This window comes from Eufriesea mexicana, unplaced genomic scaffold (assembly GCF_001483705.2).
Source record: "Eufriesea mexicana isolate 0111107269 unplaced genomic scaffold, ASM148370v2 scaffold1338, whole genome shotgun sequence".
NCBI lineage: Eukaryota > Metazoa > Arthropoda > Insecta > Hymenoptera > Apidae > Eufriesea > Eufriesea mexicana.
The window spans coordinates 395,595-415,237 of NW_016909441.1; the positions used below are offsets into that span (position 1 = coordinate 395,595).

A 19,643-nucleotide genomic window follows, 5' to 3' on the forward strand; every position below is an offset into this window, starting at 1 on the left:
GGGTTCCGATATCGACGAACCTGACGAAAATTATCGGGGCCCGTGCTAGACGAAAGAAATTAACGAGCAATGCCGATGATTGTACGAGCAATTTCGCGATGCAAATGCTGCCAAGAACTGCGATATAGGTCGAAAACGTCGGTCTAGTATCGCTACTAAAACCACCCCTTTCGTCTCTCATTACCGTCTCCCTTTGTACCAAATTCTTGCATCGAAGACTTACTCTTCTCTTATTTTTCTAATCCGAAGGAACGAGAAAATCAAGATCGTTGTGACAAGGAATCTTTGAATGCCTCGTTACGCTTTAAATCAGGAGATATCGACTAAAGTAAACGCATTCGTGTCATGCAAAGCAGAAATGTAACAGGTTACAAAGCAGATCGTAAAAATAAGAATTTATAAAAAGAATAATGAAATTCATGCACGAGCTGATAAGAAATAAGGAAAACGTGTTATAAATTGTTTCAAGATTAGATTAGTAACATACGAAATGGTTGACGAATGATACCTGTCAAATATCGCTAATTAACACTAAACCTACCATGATCTAAATGACCGTTTTCAAAACTTCCATTCATCGAAAGTAACGTTCAAAATCATTCATCTTCGCAATTTTCCCAATTATTTATTTTTCCATTTATATATTACATTATTCTATTTTTTTAAGATTCTAATCACTGTCAATTGACCGTGGTAGGTTTAGTATTAAAATCTTTTAATACTAGACCCGATTGTAAAAAATTTTAAAAAAATAAAAACATCGTCATCGTCGTAATGAAAGGAAAAAATGATAAAATGAAGATCGTTATAACAAAGGATCATTACCGGTGTCATTACACGCTAGATCGAAAGATTCGATGTAAAGCAAATCCATTCGTGACACCGACGGCAGAAAAATAGCGAGTTACAAGGCAGACGATAAAAATAACTATTTGTAAGAGGAAGAATGAAACAAATACACGTAAGAGGCAGTAAGAAAATGAAGGAAAAAAGTTAAATAACGTAGTGAAATTAGATTAACGGCAATTGCGACATGAAACACGAGCTTGGTCAACGGAGTGGTTGGTCAATAGCACGGTTATTAAATTCAGCTCGATGTTTGTCGAGACTTTTAACTACTTTCCCAGCGATCGATCTTTCATCCGCGCCGTGAAATCTCTTTTTTATCCCCTGTCACATTTCCTGAATCGCGGGGAAAATGTCGGGCGTCAAATATCGCGGAAAGCAAAAAGATTCACTTACAAGCGCGCGGTGGTTTTTGTACAAGCCATTCTTGAAAAATAGCTCGGTTTCTACGCCGAGCCAGGTTTCCTCGGCGAAGTACCTCGAATGCTTTGCATGAAAAATATCCTTCTTCTCGAAGTACACGTGTAGATCCTGCGGAGCGATAGCTTTGAAGCGAAAGAAATAAAAGAAAAAGCCCCTCAAAGGGGGCGAGCTTTGCAGTTCGGGATAGTTCGCTCGTGTGCATATTTTTATCGACTCGCAAAAAAATACAGCCATCGTCGTCTTTGCGTGCCAAATGACTTCGAGCCCACGCCGTTTTACGCGCCCCTGTAAACATCTTCGAGTTGCGCAACAAATTGCGATTTTGAACAACTTTTATGGGACGCGTTCGACGTGTCGACCTGGAGATGATCGAATCAAATTTTCCAACGCACAGCCAGGCTTCGAGTACAACGTATTCGAGCAAAATATCTGTGAAAGAATATTTTCAAATTTGTTTTTTAAATTATTCGCTGAGAAACACTGTACATGATGCGAATTATCCTGGTTCGCTAGGGTAGAAAACGTTTGCACGTTTATGTTCATATTTATAACGAGGTTTAATAGATGATCATTGACAAGTCTCGACATTTATGGGATGCTTTCATGGTGTCACGCTCGGGACCTAACTATTAGGCACATCGTAAAGCCGAGAATTGAGAATTTTGCACCCCATCATAAATCCAGAAGACTCGGCTGCTATTCATCCCCACGATCTAATTGACTAGGCAAGCTTACCATAAATCCATATTCGACGTACCCTCCCACTAAACAGGGTTCACGAAGTACCAGTGAACCAATCAGACGCTCTAACCGAATCTGAATCTGCTTACAGCGTCTCTATAAATACCAAAAATTACATCAACACTCTAATTACACGAAATATACGTAGTTAACAAGTGTCAATTAAATTTAAGAAATTATCACCTATTATCTAACAAAATCAACGAGGAACCAAGGATTAACTTGCTTAATCCTTTGACTGCCACGGGAGTATTTTTATTATTCGAAGCATATAATGGCAAAATAATAATAAATTGGTGATGTAAGACAACATTCTCACCCAATGGAGCGTTTATCTTATTGGTGATCACGGGTGACCACCGTGGCGCCTTTGGTAACGGTTGACAGTCAACTAACTGTCAATTTTCATTCAATTTTTACAATTGTAAGTATAATTCAAGCACTCCGGTCACCAACAACCACCATGGCATCACAGAAGAAACTGTGGCAGGTCATATACGACCAACTTGGCAGTCAAAGTGTTAACACTAAACCTATCAAGGTCTAAATGACCGTTTTCAAAACTGTCATTAAAAATTCCGCTTTCAAATCTTCTTAGCCACTCCTCTTGGAGATTTCGTTTTCTTATGTACATATAATTTGTTGAAAGACAACTTTATACATTGTCATTTTTGTCTTATGGCGTCTCTGAGGTTTGAAATCGGTATAAACAGTTGAGGACCAAGCTTCTTGACTCTGAGCGGTCGAAACGGGTCGAATTTTATTTTCTATCATGGTCCCAGACATCGAACTATAATTGTATCTCTATAATTGTATTGTACCCCTTATTTTTTCCTATTCTTAATTAAAATTACTATCTCACTGAATGACTATGAAGCACTGTGCTGATGTTATAATCTTGAATCTATAACATAATCATTTCTCCAATCTCTCCCGTTATTCTATTTTTTTATAAATTTTTTATCATTCGCCGGTCATTTGACTGTGGTAGGTTTAGTGTCAAAAGAAATATTCCAGAATACGGCTGGAAGTATAGTGTACCTATAGCAATTATGCGATGTTATCCTGCGTCGATGTCTGACATGAAAAGGATTAGACAATTCGGAACTAGGAACTAAAGATGCAAATGATCCGTTCTCCCCGAGTCTCGTATGAAGAACTTCGCGCTTCAGAAGCTCGCACTTCACTCGAACTCTTGTACTTCAATTACAAAGTCTTACTGTCGTGCTCCAACCGAGCATTCAACCGCGTCGACACGATACACTCTACACGTGAAATTTCTAGGGTCGGTCGTATCGCGTTAAATTAAAAACGAAAGAGCGGAAAGAACGAACGCGGTGGAACACGGGACCGTATCAAAGCAACGATCGAGTCGTCGGAAAGATTATTTAAATTTCGTTCCCAACGTCGCGTTGCGTTGCGTTAACGTCAGCGTACGTTTATTTCCAGACACCCGGTGTAGCCGCAAAATCCGCTCGGTGAGACTAATAGTTATTTAATTAAAAATTTCCACTTCCTCGACGCGTGTACAGTTTGGCCTAGGTCGTGCTCGAATCGCGAAGCCTCTAATATCAATCGGCTCTGTGTATATGCGTAAATTAAAATTCTTCGCGAGCATTTGCGATGCAAATTTCGCGACCGTCTCCGTGCCATTTTTTCTCGCACGCTGATGTTAACGTATATGTACAATAAAGCGCTCGTGTGTTCGCGGATTGAACAGGCTAAAGTGCTTCTCGATGGAGCCGTGCAAGTACGGTTTCTCACGGGACCATTCGAACTCGTTTAATTAATACCACCTGGCGAACACTGCCTCCCAATCTCCATTAAGTGACAAAAAATTATGATAATCGATTCTCCCTGCAATTGGGAATTTCAAATTACCAACGAATACGAGAGATACGTGCTGAGACATTCGAAAGGATACACGTTCCAATGAGTCGTGAAATATTAAGCTTAAAATATTAAGATTCTACGGGGTGGCCTGTGGGGAGCGATTCTGCGTTAAAAAATAAATCGAAAGTGTAGAACAAAGTTTTTCCTAAAGTTTCCTAAGTTTCTGTAAAATAATAAATAATTCAGGGGTGTAATAACTCTATATTTTCGTCTATTTTATGTTACAAACGGAGTTTTACTTTTAACGCTTTACTTTTAATTTATACACTTGTTACTGTGTATAATACTGGACACAAAGGGAGATAGAATTCTCGAGACGCATGATTTATCACATGACAAAAATATACACGCGTTGTTTAATAATTCTAAGAATAGTTGACGCGATTATGCCAATAAGCAATGACCAATTGCTCGATAAAACAGAGCACATGCGATATTTTACAGTTTAATTTTCGAGGAAATTAAATTTGAATATTACTTTAGTTTCATTTAATATTTAGATTTCGTTGTAAATTAATATTTCATTTATAGGTATTCCTCGTGAAATGAATTACTTTGTATCAGTTTTACTGTTCTATTTTTCCCCTTATGAATGGACTATTATGAACCGTGACTATAGCCTGCAGACATAACTATATATGGCGATGGCAATCCGAGAAGGCAGATATAAAAATATCTTATTCTTCATTTCCAATTTATTCTTAGTACAATGGGAAGTATTACGAACTGTAATATTATAAAAATATCGTATTACGAGCGATATTATAAGAATATCTTGTTACGGCATATATTGGAATAAGAAGGGATCCAGTGTATAAACTATTGTTAAATCATCGTCACAGTGAAGGATAAATTTCTGTTGAATAATATCGCGAGACTCTTTCACGGACCAGTTAAAAGGAAGTTTGTAACAGGTTTCTGGAACTTGTAATTTATTAAACATTAATTTCATACGTTTCGCATTAAATTTGGCATTAAAAATTGAGGAGCTTGTTAAACAAAGGCCATCAGCCTGAGTTCTAACCCAAGATTTCACGGCGATATACCGAAGCTCTGCCAGAAGTGAAACTCGAATAACTGCGTAATGAGCAAGTGAAGTGTACACATCGTTAGTTCTTTGCGAAGGATCTATTATGGGAATTTCCATGCGTACGCGTGCATGTATGTCGCATTTCGTAAACCGTTAATAACGGCACGCCCTGAAAAAGCCCTCGAGCACCAGGATCGATACCAAAATGCATAGGTTACCGGAAATTTAATACATTTTAGAATAAAACAAAATGGTAACACGTTTCACGCGTATTCGTCAGCGGGTTTAAACATCACCGGCTATCTCGCAGTTCCTTTGCCTATCTACACCGGGTGACGTCGAAAAAATTGACATGAAGAGCTTTGCATTGGCACACCTAGCCAACCGGGTCTTTTAATGAATCCGCGTTGCCCGCATTTTCATCGCATCTAACGATTCGCGCACCCTTTCAGGGCGCTCAAGAATTCGCTACCACTTGACACCGTCGAGTTTATGGAAAAGACGAAAGAGGAAGGAAAAAGAAAAATTCCTCGACACAGGTTCGAGGCACTGACAGTAGTTTTGCACTGAGTCGTTGCTTTTATTAGGAAGCAAGATTGGAATATGGTCCAGCTTTTTATTTTCCAGGAAAATGTCAAAGATGTAAGAATCGCATCGGTAAAAATAGAAATAGTGTAAATCACGGATCGAAAGCTTCCTAACCTGAGAACATAATTGTTTCGAAGGTATAGTGTTTTCATTAAACAGTGTCGAATATTTAATTTCAGAAAATGGAGTGGCGATACGAACCCCAGGGGTGAAAAGATAAAAGGCCTAACAATAGTAGAATTTTTAATAAATTTCGAATTTTTTTTAATAAATTTCTGCGTGTAAATTTCGGAATTATTTGAAGTAACATATATTAACACGTTAAATACCCAGTCTGTTTTACTTGCAATTCCGTTTAGGCCCACTTGATGGCCCCAGAGGATCTCCTGAGCGCAAACGAAAAGTCTAACGTCGCTAGTAGAGCCTTATGTGGTATTTAACGTGTTAAAAAATAAAAAATTAACAATTTTTCAACGAAATTGTAGATTTGATATTCAACAAGAGTCTCGTAAAAATTTTAGCAATAGCCACGAAGAAAAAGATATCACTGTTACTATCCAATGTACCCTCTCCTCCATTACCAAGCTCTCCTCTAACGACCCGCAATCACGTCCCGTTCTAATCATTCAGCACCGAGAAATAACGCGTTTGCCACTTACGTATTCGCAGTTTGTAGATGTTGAAGAACCCCTGTAGAACTACGAAGCGAAGCCTCTCTAATCATAGAGTTCTCTGATCCAGCCCTTTCCGCCCAGCAGTGACGTTAGATGTAATTGCAAACAAGCAACAATAATACTGTTTCATGCAACGAGCAAGTCCGGTCCCTCGCGATCAATGCACGCGTCGCGAGCTGTGCAGATTTTGCGGGTTCTTCAACCATCTCCGTGTAATTTTCAGGTTATGAAACTTTCGTTTGAAGCATTTAGCTCGGCGTAACAGCGCGGAATATACGGAGCGTGCACGTACACGCGAAACGTGTTCGAAGTTGATCATACCTGGCGAAGAACTTTCGGGTTCCTCCTACCTTCTGTGTAGTTCGCGAGTTTAGATTTTCCAGATAAGCCGGGGAAAAAGGGCCGAGAAACTTACAGGGTGAACCATGTGAACATCTGGATTATGCGATTAACCGGAGAGTCTTGTAAACAAGTTTTCGCGGACACTTTTATGCAACGATAAAAAAGGCCTCGAATTAATTTGCCAGGGTCTTTGGAACTAATTTTTATGAAGCGATAACAGGAAAATTAGTTTCTAGTAGAGGGACATTAAGGAAATAATGACAAAAATGGCCGTGTTTGAATATTGCTCGGAAAGTAAGACTTTTACAAGTTGTAAGAGTTATTTGGAGCAAACTGACATTCGTCTAGGTGTCCACTGATCTTAAATTCCCGATTTGCACGAAATTCGCGAATTAATGAAACTAATTTTTAAATCGCCATCTTTGTTACTGAAAGGGGGGAAAGAGAGATTAAAAACGGGTTAACGCGCGCTGCGAAAGAGAAGACAAGCGTCGAGCCTAGAGGTTCCATATTTCTCGCAAAAATTGCCAGCTTTCACCTCGAATTACAGCTCGGTGACGGCTCTTCCGGACGAAACATCAGCTGTACGCAAGAACGGTCGCTCCCGTTCCATAAACGCGGAACACATCTCTCAAAAGTCGTCGTTGGCCGTTACTAAACATCCGAACGCTTTGTTTCAGAGCGTGATGCAAGCTCGAGATTATCGCCGGTATAACAGGGCTGGCTGGTCGAGGGAAATATTGGCGAGCATGACATTCGACCATTTTTCGTATCGCGATAAGCCCGCTCGAAGAGACCTTACCGGGTAGATGGTGGTAAAGGATCGTTCATAAGGTGTGGGTGTTGATTAAGTTGGTAGCATGCAAATCGTTCATTCCCGTGTCTACCTTCCTTCGTCTACCCTTTTATCAGCCAGATAAACTGCCCCCGAGCCTCTCCTTCCCCGTTCCCCGCGAAGCGTGCCGGCCACCGACATAATTATACGCAATTTATCATAATTGAGGACGGTATCGCGATCGTGATCTAGCGAAAACTGTCTACGCAATTGGAGAACATGCCGAGAGAGGTGCACGAAGAAACCAGACGCCATTGCGGCGCGATGCCACCGGGAAATCGCGTCCAGATATCGCCAGAGTGTCCTAACTAGCTCTGGCCTGCGCGTCTATCTCTCCATCGACACTGGTACCCGGGTGACTGACACCGTGAGATCCTATCGCGTCTGTAATTAGTGCAGCGTGTTGCGAGATTCCATATTTCTTTCCTTTTGATGTCTGCTATTCCTTTTTCCTCTTCTACTCCTCTTACCGTATTCCAATTAGCTGAACCTGACATCCCGAGGGGTGTCATGATCGGCGGGAACGTTGCTTTAGGGTTGCAAGCAGTTGCAAACAGATCGTGATAACAATAATGGCGATTACGTCGTGATTAATAGTACAGGGATCAATATCGTAACGAATCGTTCCTAAGTGAATCGAATGTTTCGTTAACGAGGCGTCAAGCGTATGACAAGAGTTAGCTAACGATCGGAGTGACTGTGGTACAATGGTGAAACAATTTGATCGGATTGGAGACGGAATGGTCCATAAAGTAGAGACACATTCCTCGAACGCACCAAACATTATATTAAACGATCGTTAAGCAATTTTGAGTGGGTGATCGCGCAGCTGATAGTCGGTGCGATTGCAGGAATAATTCGCCGTGGAAACGCGGCTGGAGCCACGCTCATCATCGCTTAGTCCGTAAACCGACGCCGTTAATGTCGTCCGCGGCTATGGAGATCAGAAATTACACGGGCGTTCGCGCCGAAGTCCTGAATGCATCCATGCTTCGAGATCGCTGAAAAGATCGTCACGGATTTCCAAGTTGTCCTTCCAGCGACGAAACGGCGGCTTTTCACGCAACCGGGGTTCGGGTATGGGTAGAGAAGCGGTAAACAGAGCAGAAGAAAACTCGTTTATCAGAAGGTAGCCTGTGAAAACTGGCTTATACTTCATCTTCGCGCCAGCCAGTGGCGCATTAGCCGGTTACGTGCTCGCGCGGCTGCGTGTTTAAGCGAGTCCCTTGTTCTTTTATCACGTTCACGTGTCAGTATGTAATGTCATTGCGACGCAATATGTATGCGACGATTTATCATTTCGCAAAAATGAAATGTTACGCGTAATTCAGGGTCGTTAGCTCGGCCTCCCTTCTTATTTGCACTCGCTGCACTAGCTGCCAAGAAAATCGCCCGTTCCCGAGCTTAATGCCACTAGACATTGTCGGCTGGTTCTCCTCCCTTCGTGGAACGCGTTCGAGAAACGTTGATACGAATGATGACGTTAAAAAAAGGTTAACACCGTGCTGTTAAAGCGGGATCGAAATAACGTAGGCAGGTTCTTTGGAAATGGGGCGCGCTTGATGGATCATAGCGGTCGTCTAGTAATGGTCCGTGTACCCTGTTCTTAGGCCATTGTTGAGCTCCAAGTGTTGCGTTTCGGCTACCATAATCCGACGTTAATGCGAGTACGATCACGAAACGGCTTGTAAATGTATTTTATGTATTTTCTTCCTCGACGCCTAGTCTGTTCTTCACTCTGCTTCATGCGCTTCTTCGCGTAATTGCTATTTTCTTATCAGCTATTCTATACCATAGAGATACTTTTCATTGGCAAATATAAAGTATAAGGAATAGGAAATGTTGGTTTATTCCAATATATTATGTATCACGAGCTAAGAGAGACATAGGAGTAAAGTATAAACTAGAAGACTAGACTAATGACTGAACTATGATCACGCAACTAACACTCGCACATCGATTCTTGTTCAAACTCCGTAAAGGATTATCTTAGGACAGCCCTTGCATCCTCATTTAAACCTTGCACACTGTCTTCTTTCATACTCATGCTCCCTTTCTCAATCACGCATTTCCCATAGGCTCGCTCTCGGTGGATCATGTACACTAATACTCAGACGCCTTTTGCTCTTCATTTGCATTCGATACAGTCATCGGATCCTTGCACGTAGTCACTCATTCTTTCATGTGCAGTCCAGACGTCACTCTAAAATCCTAGGTTGCTGTTTATTGCCCATTATCAGCTAGGTACACCCAAGTATTCCTTTGCATTCACCTTCAAACCCTGGCATTCCTATATTAATAATGGTATTTAACTTAAACTGTGCCCACATCGCATTGATCGTATTCTTTTTATCATAATCCTATAACTTAGATGTAATCTGGACCTGCTCCATCTCCCTTTCGACCTTTGTCCCTTCCAAGCCGCGTTCTCCTCTATTTGTAACATGTATTATGTACACTAATGGGTTTAAATAAATGAAACATAAGCCCGGAGCACGCCAAGTACGAAATTACTTTCTTCGTTTCCTGGCGTCTCGCGTGCTGTTCGTTTTGCTTGATTAAAAGAATAAATCATGCGATTGCTTGGCCAAACGCAGACGTCGCGTTGCATTTACCGAGCCAGAGAGGAACCTTATGGGGGGCTGTAAAACGACCTTAAAAGACAGCACGCGTGAAGAGAAACGAGGTAACGTTAGTCAAACTGATCCCGATGAAACGGCCAGGCCGTCAGGCCGGTTTACGATGCGCCGGGATGCAAGTGAATTTTTTCTCAGCTTTCCATTTAAGCGATTTAACAATTTATGCGTCGCGGGCGCTTGAACGGCGCCGAACACAGGGATTTACTCTTCCCTGGCTTTATTCTCGTCTCAGCTTCCATCAACCGTCGAACGATGTAATTCCGTTCCTTTGTTATCCTTGAAATTGTTTCTGTATTATCGGCTGAACAAACATCTACGCTGGTCTATTATCATTGTTATTATCCTCGCGATACAACATCGACATCGATGAAATGCTGCGACCAAGGGGGACCCGCTCTTGTCTCGCGTGGTAAACGCGCACAAATTGAATTCTTCTTCAACGAGCAACGCTGTAGTTACAACTCCTTTTCATCCCTCATTCTCGTGCTTTGGTCGGTTCAAATGCGTCACAACGAAGCTACCGTTTTCTTCATCGAACACCCTTTGAATTTCTTCATTTTCTAAATGTACCCTGATTTTTCATTGTTCTTCCGATGAAGAATATTCCTCTATGATAGTTTGGATCGTTAATTAATCGAGATCTGTGTTAATAACAATGTCGTAGAAGTTTTGGGTTGCTGCCAGCATTTTGATGACACGTAACCAACGAATTTTAAAAAACCCGCGTTTTTCGGTTTATATATTCGCGGAAGAATATGTTTAAACGAACCATTGCACGATATTTCCATTCGGACCTCTGTTGGGAATATGTAAAGCTGTCATCTGAATTTTTTCCTATTCAAAAGATTTTTATCTACTTGAAAACGTGGGGGCTCTGTATGATCCCCGTCTACAGTATGAGATGACTAGAAGAACGTTTACAGGATAAATTTTCAATTTCAACACGCTACGGATCAAAGATTGCTCATCCCTGCGCTATACTAAGGTATTACCGATATCCGAGAATGAAGAATTTACAAACACCTCGTGCATTCCAGAGCAATCGTGTCAATGACAGGACAAGGATGCCCTTTGCGTCAAAGAGGCACGTGGAAACGCAATCGCGCGGAAGCTATGAATGAAAATTAGCAGGACGAAATGTCGGGTTGAAGACAAACGGCTTAAATGGACAAGGTGGTAGCGTGGGTGGCCCATGACAGTGCTTGGGACTAGTTCAAAGACACTAATTTGTAATGCACACGACGGACACTCTTCAACTTCTGATGACCTTCCTGGCAAGTTACCGTGATGCATGTCGACGTCGTTGCAAACTCTCTGGTGCGGATACGTAGATTTGGACCGTGTTGTCTTGTTTGCAACGTCCCTTGTACCTTTCACTGGAAAATGTAGCCCCGGTCCTTTGAAACCGCGCGGCCAGCCAGGCCCTTAATCAAAGTTGACAAAGTTACCGCCGTTCCTTCCGCGGTACTTCAGGATTTATTTGCAAACGCGGCATGAAACAGAAATTACGAACGGTTTAGTGGAAAACCTCGGCCCGGAGTTCCTTCGGCCATCCCTTTGTAACGCGGAAAACTGATTTCACCGCGCGGACAATTAATGAGTAACATCCTCTGCGACGAGGTCGAGTTTCGATAAACTTGCTGCCATTTCGGCCGAATATTTGTCAGATGAGCGACAGTAGGATTTCGTCTGACCCATTTTAGTCTATTATTTCCAGCCCACTATATTCCATATTTCACTTATTACATACGAAACGAAGATCGTTAATGATTCTCGAAAAATACTAACACTTTATGAGACATACGTTTAGAGATACTGTTTTATTGGCAAATATGAAGAATAAGAGATGTTGTTTTATTCTAAAATATATTCTTACGAGTTTCTCATATTCACCCTGTATTCGGCCTAGTGACAAGAATGAACTATAACTTCGGGAAAATAGTAATCCAGCACCTTCCAGAATACTCAGGGGACTTCTAACTTCCGGAATAGTGATCCAGCATCTACTAGAATGTTCGAGCAAAGAACAATCGCGACTGATTACTATAAAAAGGGACGTCTTCCGTCAAAGTTCAGCGAGTTGAGTTGACAGCGTTCAGCTAGGGTTAATCTAATTCTGCGTCGTGAACATTAGGAATCATTCGGCAATCCAGTGGTCGAACTTATAGTAGAGAAGTTCCAAGTGCTATCCGTAACAATGTATTTATTACCAGCTAAATGAGACTAGGAGTAAAGTATAAACTGAAAGACTAGATTAACAACTGATCTATGATTGCAACTGACCGACTGTCTCAAGACAGCCCTTGTACCCTTATTTAAACCTAGCAGGCTTTATTATTTCACACACAGGCTTTCTTTTTCGATCATTCATAAACATCCCGGCCATAGAATCCTTGCACGCTGTCAATTGTCATTCCATATGCACTCCAAATATCACCCTGACCATTCGATCTGAACCCAAAGCTGCTGTTTCTTATCTATCGTTAGCCAGGTAGGCCCAAGTATTCCTTTGCACTCACGAACCCTAGCATCCTAGATATATTTTATAGAGATGATGACAATTGTAGAGCAAACTTAGTCATGATTATTATTAGCATAACGATTAACGCGCAGACTAATTTTTCTGTCGACTGAAAATGATTTTGACTAGATAAAGTCGACGACATATTCTTGTTCTAGACATCATACAGGTCTCTAGACCCCCATATCCTGAGCATTCGCCATAAATTTGCTAATCCACCATTGAGACTGGGAAAATGTTTTGAAATATTGATCCGTATACGCGTTGAAAAATATTACCCGTTCAAATTTCGAATAATTACTGAAAACTATCAGCTTCCAAAATGATACCTACTCCTCGTCTTACTTCTCATCCCGCGGTACCGTCCTTTCAGCTCATTTTCCAGTGGCTCGGGAACGTCAGGAAAATTCCAGTCGGGTTACGTTTCTCATTGTGCTAGCCTGACAAGATTAGAATGGGAATTCAGCAGACCGTTGAACGAATGAAAGGCACGATCACGCGCAATTCCAACGATGGGCGTTGAACTTATCCGCGTCTCTCGCGGTCGCCTAACTTCTGCCAGGGTACAGACATCAGTAGGGTACGTAAGTTCGCGGCCGTGGCCCAACGAAAAGTGAAAATTTTCGGCCCCGACACTGGACCCCATAAATTTCCGCTGGAGAACTTTTCGTCGTGGATAAAGCTGCGCTCCCCGCTCCCCCCTCTCTCCCCCCCTTTCTCTCTGTCTTCTGCCGGAAACTTTCCAACTGGCGAAAAAGTGAGACACACAGGCGGCCAGCGTTTACGCGCCGCAAAAAAGTAACGGCTAGAGAGGAAAATGACCGGGGCACCGGTGATGAAAGAAGCGTCCTTTTTTTCCGTCGGCCTGGCGAGCGAAGAGCTTTCTTCCGCGAGACGATATTTCATAATTATCACCAGCCATTCTTTTTTCTTTTTGTTCCCTGGGTAATTATTGCGGTCGCACAAAGTGGCGTCTCAAGCTGGCTGCGGCAACATCGGACACGTGGCCCCCAGAAACATTCGTTTGCATCTTTGATAAGATTGGAGAACTTACTGGGACGTGCTCCGAGTCCTGAAACCTCTTAGAACCCTGTAGATTTTCCTTTCTTCTTTTTTCGCCGTCTCTCGTTTTTTCGGATGTCTTGAGACTAAAATCTACCCCTTCCGGTCAAACGACCGATGCATGAGAGAGGAAAGAAAGATCTTAAAAAAGAATGGTCTAAGAAAAATTATTGAAAATTTGATTGTACGAATACTGAAAGATAAGTCACTTAGGAAAATGACCAAAACGATAACATTTTAGGAGGAATTTTAAATTGGAAGTTTGAAAATTGTCATTTAAGCCGTGGTAAGTTCAACGTTGATTGAAAATTAGGTTTATACATTCGCATCATCTAATGTCTTCCTACGATACACGAATATCGATATTTTCGATATTTTTTCGATGCCCGTTATTATCTCATTTTGCATATAAATTTGAAATCAAGATAGGGAACGAATGCCTTTAACAACTACTTCTAAAATAAATTAAATTGATATGTTCGTGTAGTGGACATAGATGACATAGATATGACATAGGGGTTGTCATAGATTTTAATATATATCGTCTATTGATGTAAAAATAAATGATGTATATAATGAATGAAGTGTGGTATAGCCTGTATATATTTATGTAACGTATGAAAGAAAAGAGAACAAATGAGAGAGTAGTTGGATAGGTCAGTTGCAATTCAGAATTGATGTGATGAGTATCGTGAGAAATGGTGAACACAATTAAATATATTTCATCAATAATTTTTACCCTATGCTATAATATTGTTCAATAAATATTTAATATATTCATTTAAATATAATATCCACGATTAACTGTGATAGTCTGAATGTTTGAATTTGTTATTTGCAATATCAAATTGAAGAAGTCTCAAGTCATCACCTGATAATGCAAGCTGGTAAAAATGAACTTTTCCATGGAAATGGAGTTTGAGAAATATCGAATCATGGTGTGACAGGGTTAACTCTTTGAGGCACGCTGGGATTAAAAGTGTCCCACCCTTTTGGTGCACCGTAATGCATGGTGGGACATTTTCAGTTCCATCTCGAAATATTGCAATAGCTGCACGCGCGTAGGTTTATATTTCGTCTTATTTATCAATTCACCAATTGTTGCAAGCGAAAGGTTTATCGCGACAATCTCTTTTCCTAATTTTATGCTTTTACATTATGCGATTCCTTTATTAGTAAAAATATACCAATTTTGTTGCATTTAAAACGCAATAAAATTTCTATGCAACATGAATTTATTTTATTATCTGAAATCCTGTGCCGCAAAGAGTTAAATGGAGAATTGAAGAAATTTATGCATTGACTGAAAGTCGTGTTCCTCTGTGAAGGAATAAGAATCGAATTGAAGATTTCCGCGATAAACGTCGCGATAAATATACTTTTCTTTAAATTACCCTGGGAATGTATCGAACGATAACGCAACGTTCGCGTAATTTGCAAATTGCACCGTGGATTAGTGATTACGCGGAAACACGCGAGCGCGTCTGCGCGGTTTTTAGAGGGCAGGGCAAAACAATGAACGAATAAAGCATATGCGCTGGAACTGATTTGATTTCCAGCCGTGTACCGCTCATGAATTTCAAAACATTTTCAAACTCCGTCCCGACTAGCATAGAAAAGTGGATTGCATCAGCCTGTACGAAATTCGTCGCAGTGTACTCAAGGCAACGCTGGTCCACGATGAATAATTACGCAACCATCTCGTTGCAACAATATCGCAATAACGTTCTCCGTAGCAGTTAAACAGTAATTTCCGTTCCGCATCATTTGTTATGCAACGTGTCCTATCCAACGCAATGCATGCATTCATTTGTACAATAATTGCTGAAGCATCAACGGCACGTTCGGGGCAGAAGGTGTGACGAATCTAGAATTCCATCCTCCAAAATTCGAAACAATTGGATGACTTTCGGGTTGCCCGCAACCATGAGTTTCTAATGCTCCGTTCCTACGTCAGCCACGGAATTTTACGTATAACTAAAAATTACGATCTTTTTCAAAAAATTTTTGCAAATTCCTCTGTGAAAGGATGAAAGAGAGGAACGAAAGGAAACAGAGAAGAAGGAAGAAGAATATCCCGGAATATTTCATTCCCAGATGTTATAACTCCACTTTAGGTATAACGTGAACTTCACTCCCATTGCAGATAAGTATCTGAACGCTGTAATCGATTTAGCGGTGGAACATAAATTTTATCAAAGTATTTAAATCAGTGGGAAAGTAATGACTAGGTAGTAGTAACGCTCGCTACCTTCTTATAGAATCGGACAATAAATTTAAATTACCTATTAAGAAGCTTATCAACTTAGAAAACTTGCTGAATACATTACCATTATCGATTTGCATATTTTGCTCTAATAGGTCGTTTAATTTTCAACTATACCGTATTAAACTGCTTATATTTAATAGACAAAGCAATACGAAGTCAGAAAATCATGGAAAATCGACTTTTCCCTATTTTCCATCGATTTATTCCCCAAAATTCGTCGTATTTAATATCGAGATTCGGAGAACCTCTTTCGTAAGACCCAAACAACCCAACCTCGTTACAATCTCTGAACCGAGCGACTCGGGCAAACTTTGAATCGAAAACCATGCTCACCCCCTAGGTCCTGTAATCAGTCGCGAAAGGACCAATTCCCGCCACGTTTTTCAACCTACGGTATACCAAAGTCGACCGTCGTTCGCGATTCTCCCCGTGACTTCGGGACATAGACAGGGTGCGAAGGAAAGGAGGTTCCTCCTGCCTCCTCGCGAATCGATCCCCACGGCTCCACCTTTCTTCTCCCTCCTCTCTCTTTCTCTCTCTCTCATCGGTGTTCTTTTTACGATTTTTCAGAATGCTGGCAGCTCGTGATAAAAAGCGTGAACGTACCGCCGACGGTGAAGGCCGACGACACCGATTACGTGATCCTGGACTGCGACTACGATCTCGAGAACACGTCGAACAAGGGATTAGTCGTGAAATGGTTCTTCAACACCAACGAAGTGGCTTACCAATGGATATACGGCAGGGACCCTTTGGCCGGGGATACCGCGCGGAAGTACGTCGACCTGAAGTACAAAGCCAGCGACGATCCGTACACCAAGTACCGAGCCATGAAATTGAATAAGCCCGGTATCGATCTTACCGGCGAGTACACGTGCGTCATATCCACTTTCGCGGACGAGCGGTCTGCGAGCGCCTCCATGGTCGTGTATTGTAAGTATCCCGCTATTTACGGCCAACCGCCATTGATTTACGATCCTTTATGCCGATTTATGCCGAACAGAATGCAGGGCCAATTATCCTTTCTGCCGGCGCGGTTCCGCCATTTTCTTCTTTTTTACCCTCCTTTCCCTTTTCTCTCTCTCCCTCTCTCTCTCTCTCTCTCTCTCTCTCTGCCTCCCATTCACCTCCCATTCGTTTCCCTATTCCTCTATTCGATGGATCGAACGCGTGTCGCGCGAACGATGGTTACGACGGGCTCGATTTTTGACTCCTAATGGACGTTCTTTCCATCCAGAGTTCATCGCTGTACATCGTTCGGTTCGTTCGTACAGCCGCTTTTGTTCTTCATATTTTTCATTCGCATTCCCTTCCTCTTCCCTTCGCGTCCTTCGCCGACCAGATGTGCCGTTTCGTTTCATTACCTGTGTAACGTACACACATCTGCTGTGTGCGAGTTTGGTAAATTTACTGGTGGTAGACACGCGAGCTTGATTGGACATGATGTAATAAGTTCGATTCTTCTTTGATATATTGGAAGATGTCCTAACACGTAGGATAAACGTGTTATCTAAGGGTTAGCACGTTGACTGCCATATGATGGTCATCAGTGACCGGTGCTTGCCTCCTCAATGGGGTCATGATGGTCACCAGTGTCACCAGAGACGATTCTAATTTTTTAAATGTATATTTGTTTTATTCTAACCAATTTTTGAATATTTGCAGAATGGAAATAAATAGAGAAGTTTGAATAGGAGACATTAATAATTTGCACCATTTCTTTTTCTTGCTTTATTGTTTGATAAGTCATCATTATATCCTAAGATTAATGGAAATTTTATCGTGGCCCCTCTGATAGTCCCATATTTAACCCTTTGCACTCGAGAGGCGCCCTTCAGTCGCCATTTGATAAAATTTCGAAGCTCGATATTAATTGATATATCAAATATATTAAAATAATGTAACAAAATAATTGTACGTGTTAATTGTTATACGATTTCTTATTTACCGTTAAAGAAATATCGTCAGTTTTATAGCAGAAAATTTTTCAACTTGTACCCTTCTTTAGCCAAAGAAATCGTCGAGTGCAGAGAGATAAAGTGCATGGCAGTCAAAGTGTTAGTCTATTTAATCGTACTGCGGTAGACGAAGCAAACGAAGTATTCCTCTGCCCCCTGTGCCATCCTAATTGTCAACTTACCAGGGTCTTACACCGAGATAAAGATCACGAATATTACAGCCCGATTTCTTAACGATTAAACAAGCCTGGAATTCTCTTCCGTTTCTCCAGCCACGTCAGCTGTCTCGGCTGTCAAATATTGAATCCTAGATCGCAATATCCACGTCAACAATGCCAAAATGTCAGGCCTCGGTTCAGATTATTAATATAATCCACGGATTATCGGTACTCTTTTTTTAGCAGATATGAAATCGAGATCGTGGATAGTGTCGAGTCAGAGGGTAGTTTCGTTCTACCCTCTCTCTCTGCTGCTCTACTCCCAGGGGGGATCGATTGTTCCTTGAGGAACGGTTTAAAACGTTCAAAAGAGGAATCGAGCTGGTCGGTCACGTTCCCTCGGCGAGGAGGATATTATCGGTAAAGAAGAGCGTAATTTCTCTTTTGCCTGTTGTCATTCGAGGACCTGGGTAATTTTCCTGGGTGATTTAGGACGCAATGGCGGCCGGGGATGGCATCGAGAGCGCAGATTCCGATATCGTTTCGCCGGGAATATTGTCCAGTCGATATCGGGTATCAAAGAGCATCTCCGGTGAGATGGTGTGACGTAAGACGCGATAAAACAGCAGTCTATTAAAAAGTTTTCGGGGGTCGTGGAAATTTATGGTTGTTTCGTATCCGGGTATATGGAGGAACCGGAAACGTCGATATCGACGCCGGGTGTTCCACGCTGGAACCAATCGGGCGACCATGTTTTCGGCCGAATAAGTGGCAAAAAGTGTAATAAATCTGAAAATACCGAATCAATTGTTCATTTCCACGTTCCTAATACCGCGTATTTCTAACGACGCACGACCGATCGTTAATTATACTTTATCGGGCTTTCCCCGAAATTGTTCGCTCCCAACGGTATCTCACAATTTCATCCAGAAGTAACAAATCTACGATTCAATTCAGTGATTAAAAACACACCCAAAGCCTCGCCGGGGGAAACCGAAATAATCCCGCGACCATAATCCAATTTTCCTACCGTGCAATTTTTCAGTAACGGTTTAGAGTCACCCTATCGATTTTGCATATATTTTTCTTCTCTTTCCTTTTTTTCTCCCCCGGTGCACTTTTCTCCCGCGGGTGGGATAAATTCCTTTCGCGGGTATTAAATAAAAGAGAACAAAAAGGGAGAGCCGGAGCAAAAAGGGAAAAAAAGAGAAACGGTAAATGCAACGTCGAGCCGCGACACAATTGCTCTCGCGACATTGACTTTAACTCCGATTATATACCCCGTGAAAAGATATAAGCCCGCGTTAGGTATCGCGTGTGCCTTGTGACGCACGATAAGTACGCAATATTTGTCAAGTCATGTAGCATTTTTACACGTCCCGCGCTGTTTGACGTGACGTGGCGTGCCGTGAGGTGGAGCGATGTTGCGTGAAATAATTCTTGAAATTGCAACGCGACACGGAACAAAAGGCGCCGCTCCGCTCGCTCCAATCGAAACCGGCCACCAACGTCGTCTGTCTTCGTTCCCGACGTGAATGATAATTCGTTCCGCGAGTAATTAGCATCCAGATGTTTTCTATCGTAATTAGGAAATCCGCGTATCACCGGGTGACGCGATTCGCTGACGTGATTTAAAGAAATATCGTCGCGTCACACCGAATGTT

At 41.8% G+C, this 19,643-nt stretch overlaps 1 protein-coding gene across 1 annotated transcript in view; it reads left to right on the forward strand.

Moving 5' to 3' along the window:
- LOC108547887 (uncharacterized) overlaps positions 1 to 19,643 on the forward strand; it is an 87,882-nt gene that overhangs the window by 38,993 nt on the left and 29,246 nt on the right. The window contains exon 2 of the mRNA XM_017900597.1: positions 16,434 to 16,796. Within this exon, the coding sequence (XP_017756086.1) occupies positions 16,434 to 16,796 (363 nt within the window). The remainder of the gene's footprint in view (positions 1 to 16,433; positions 16,797 to 19,643) is intronic.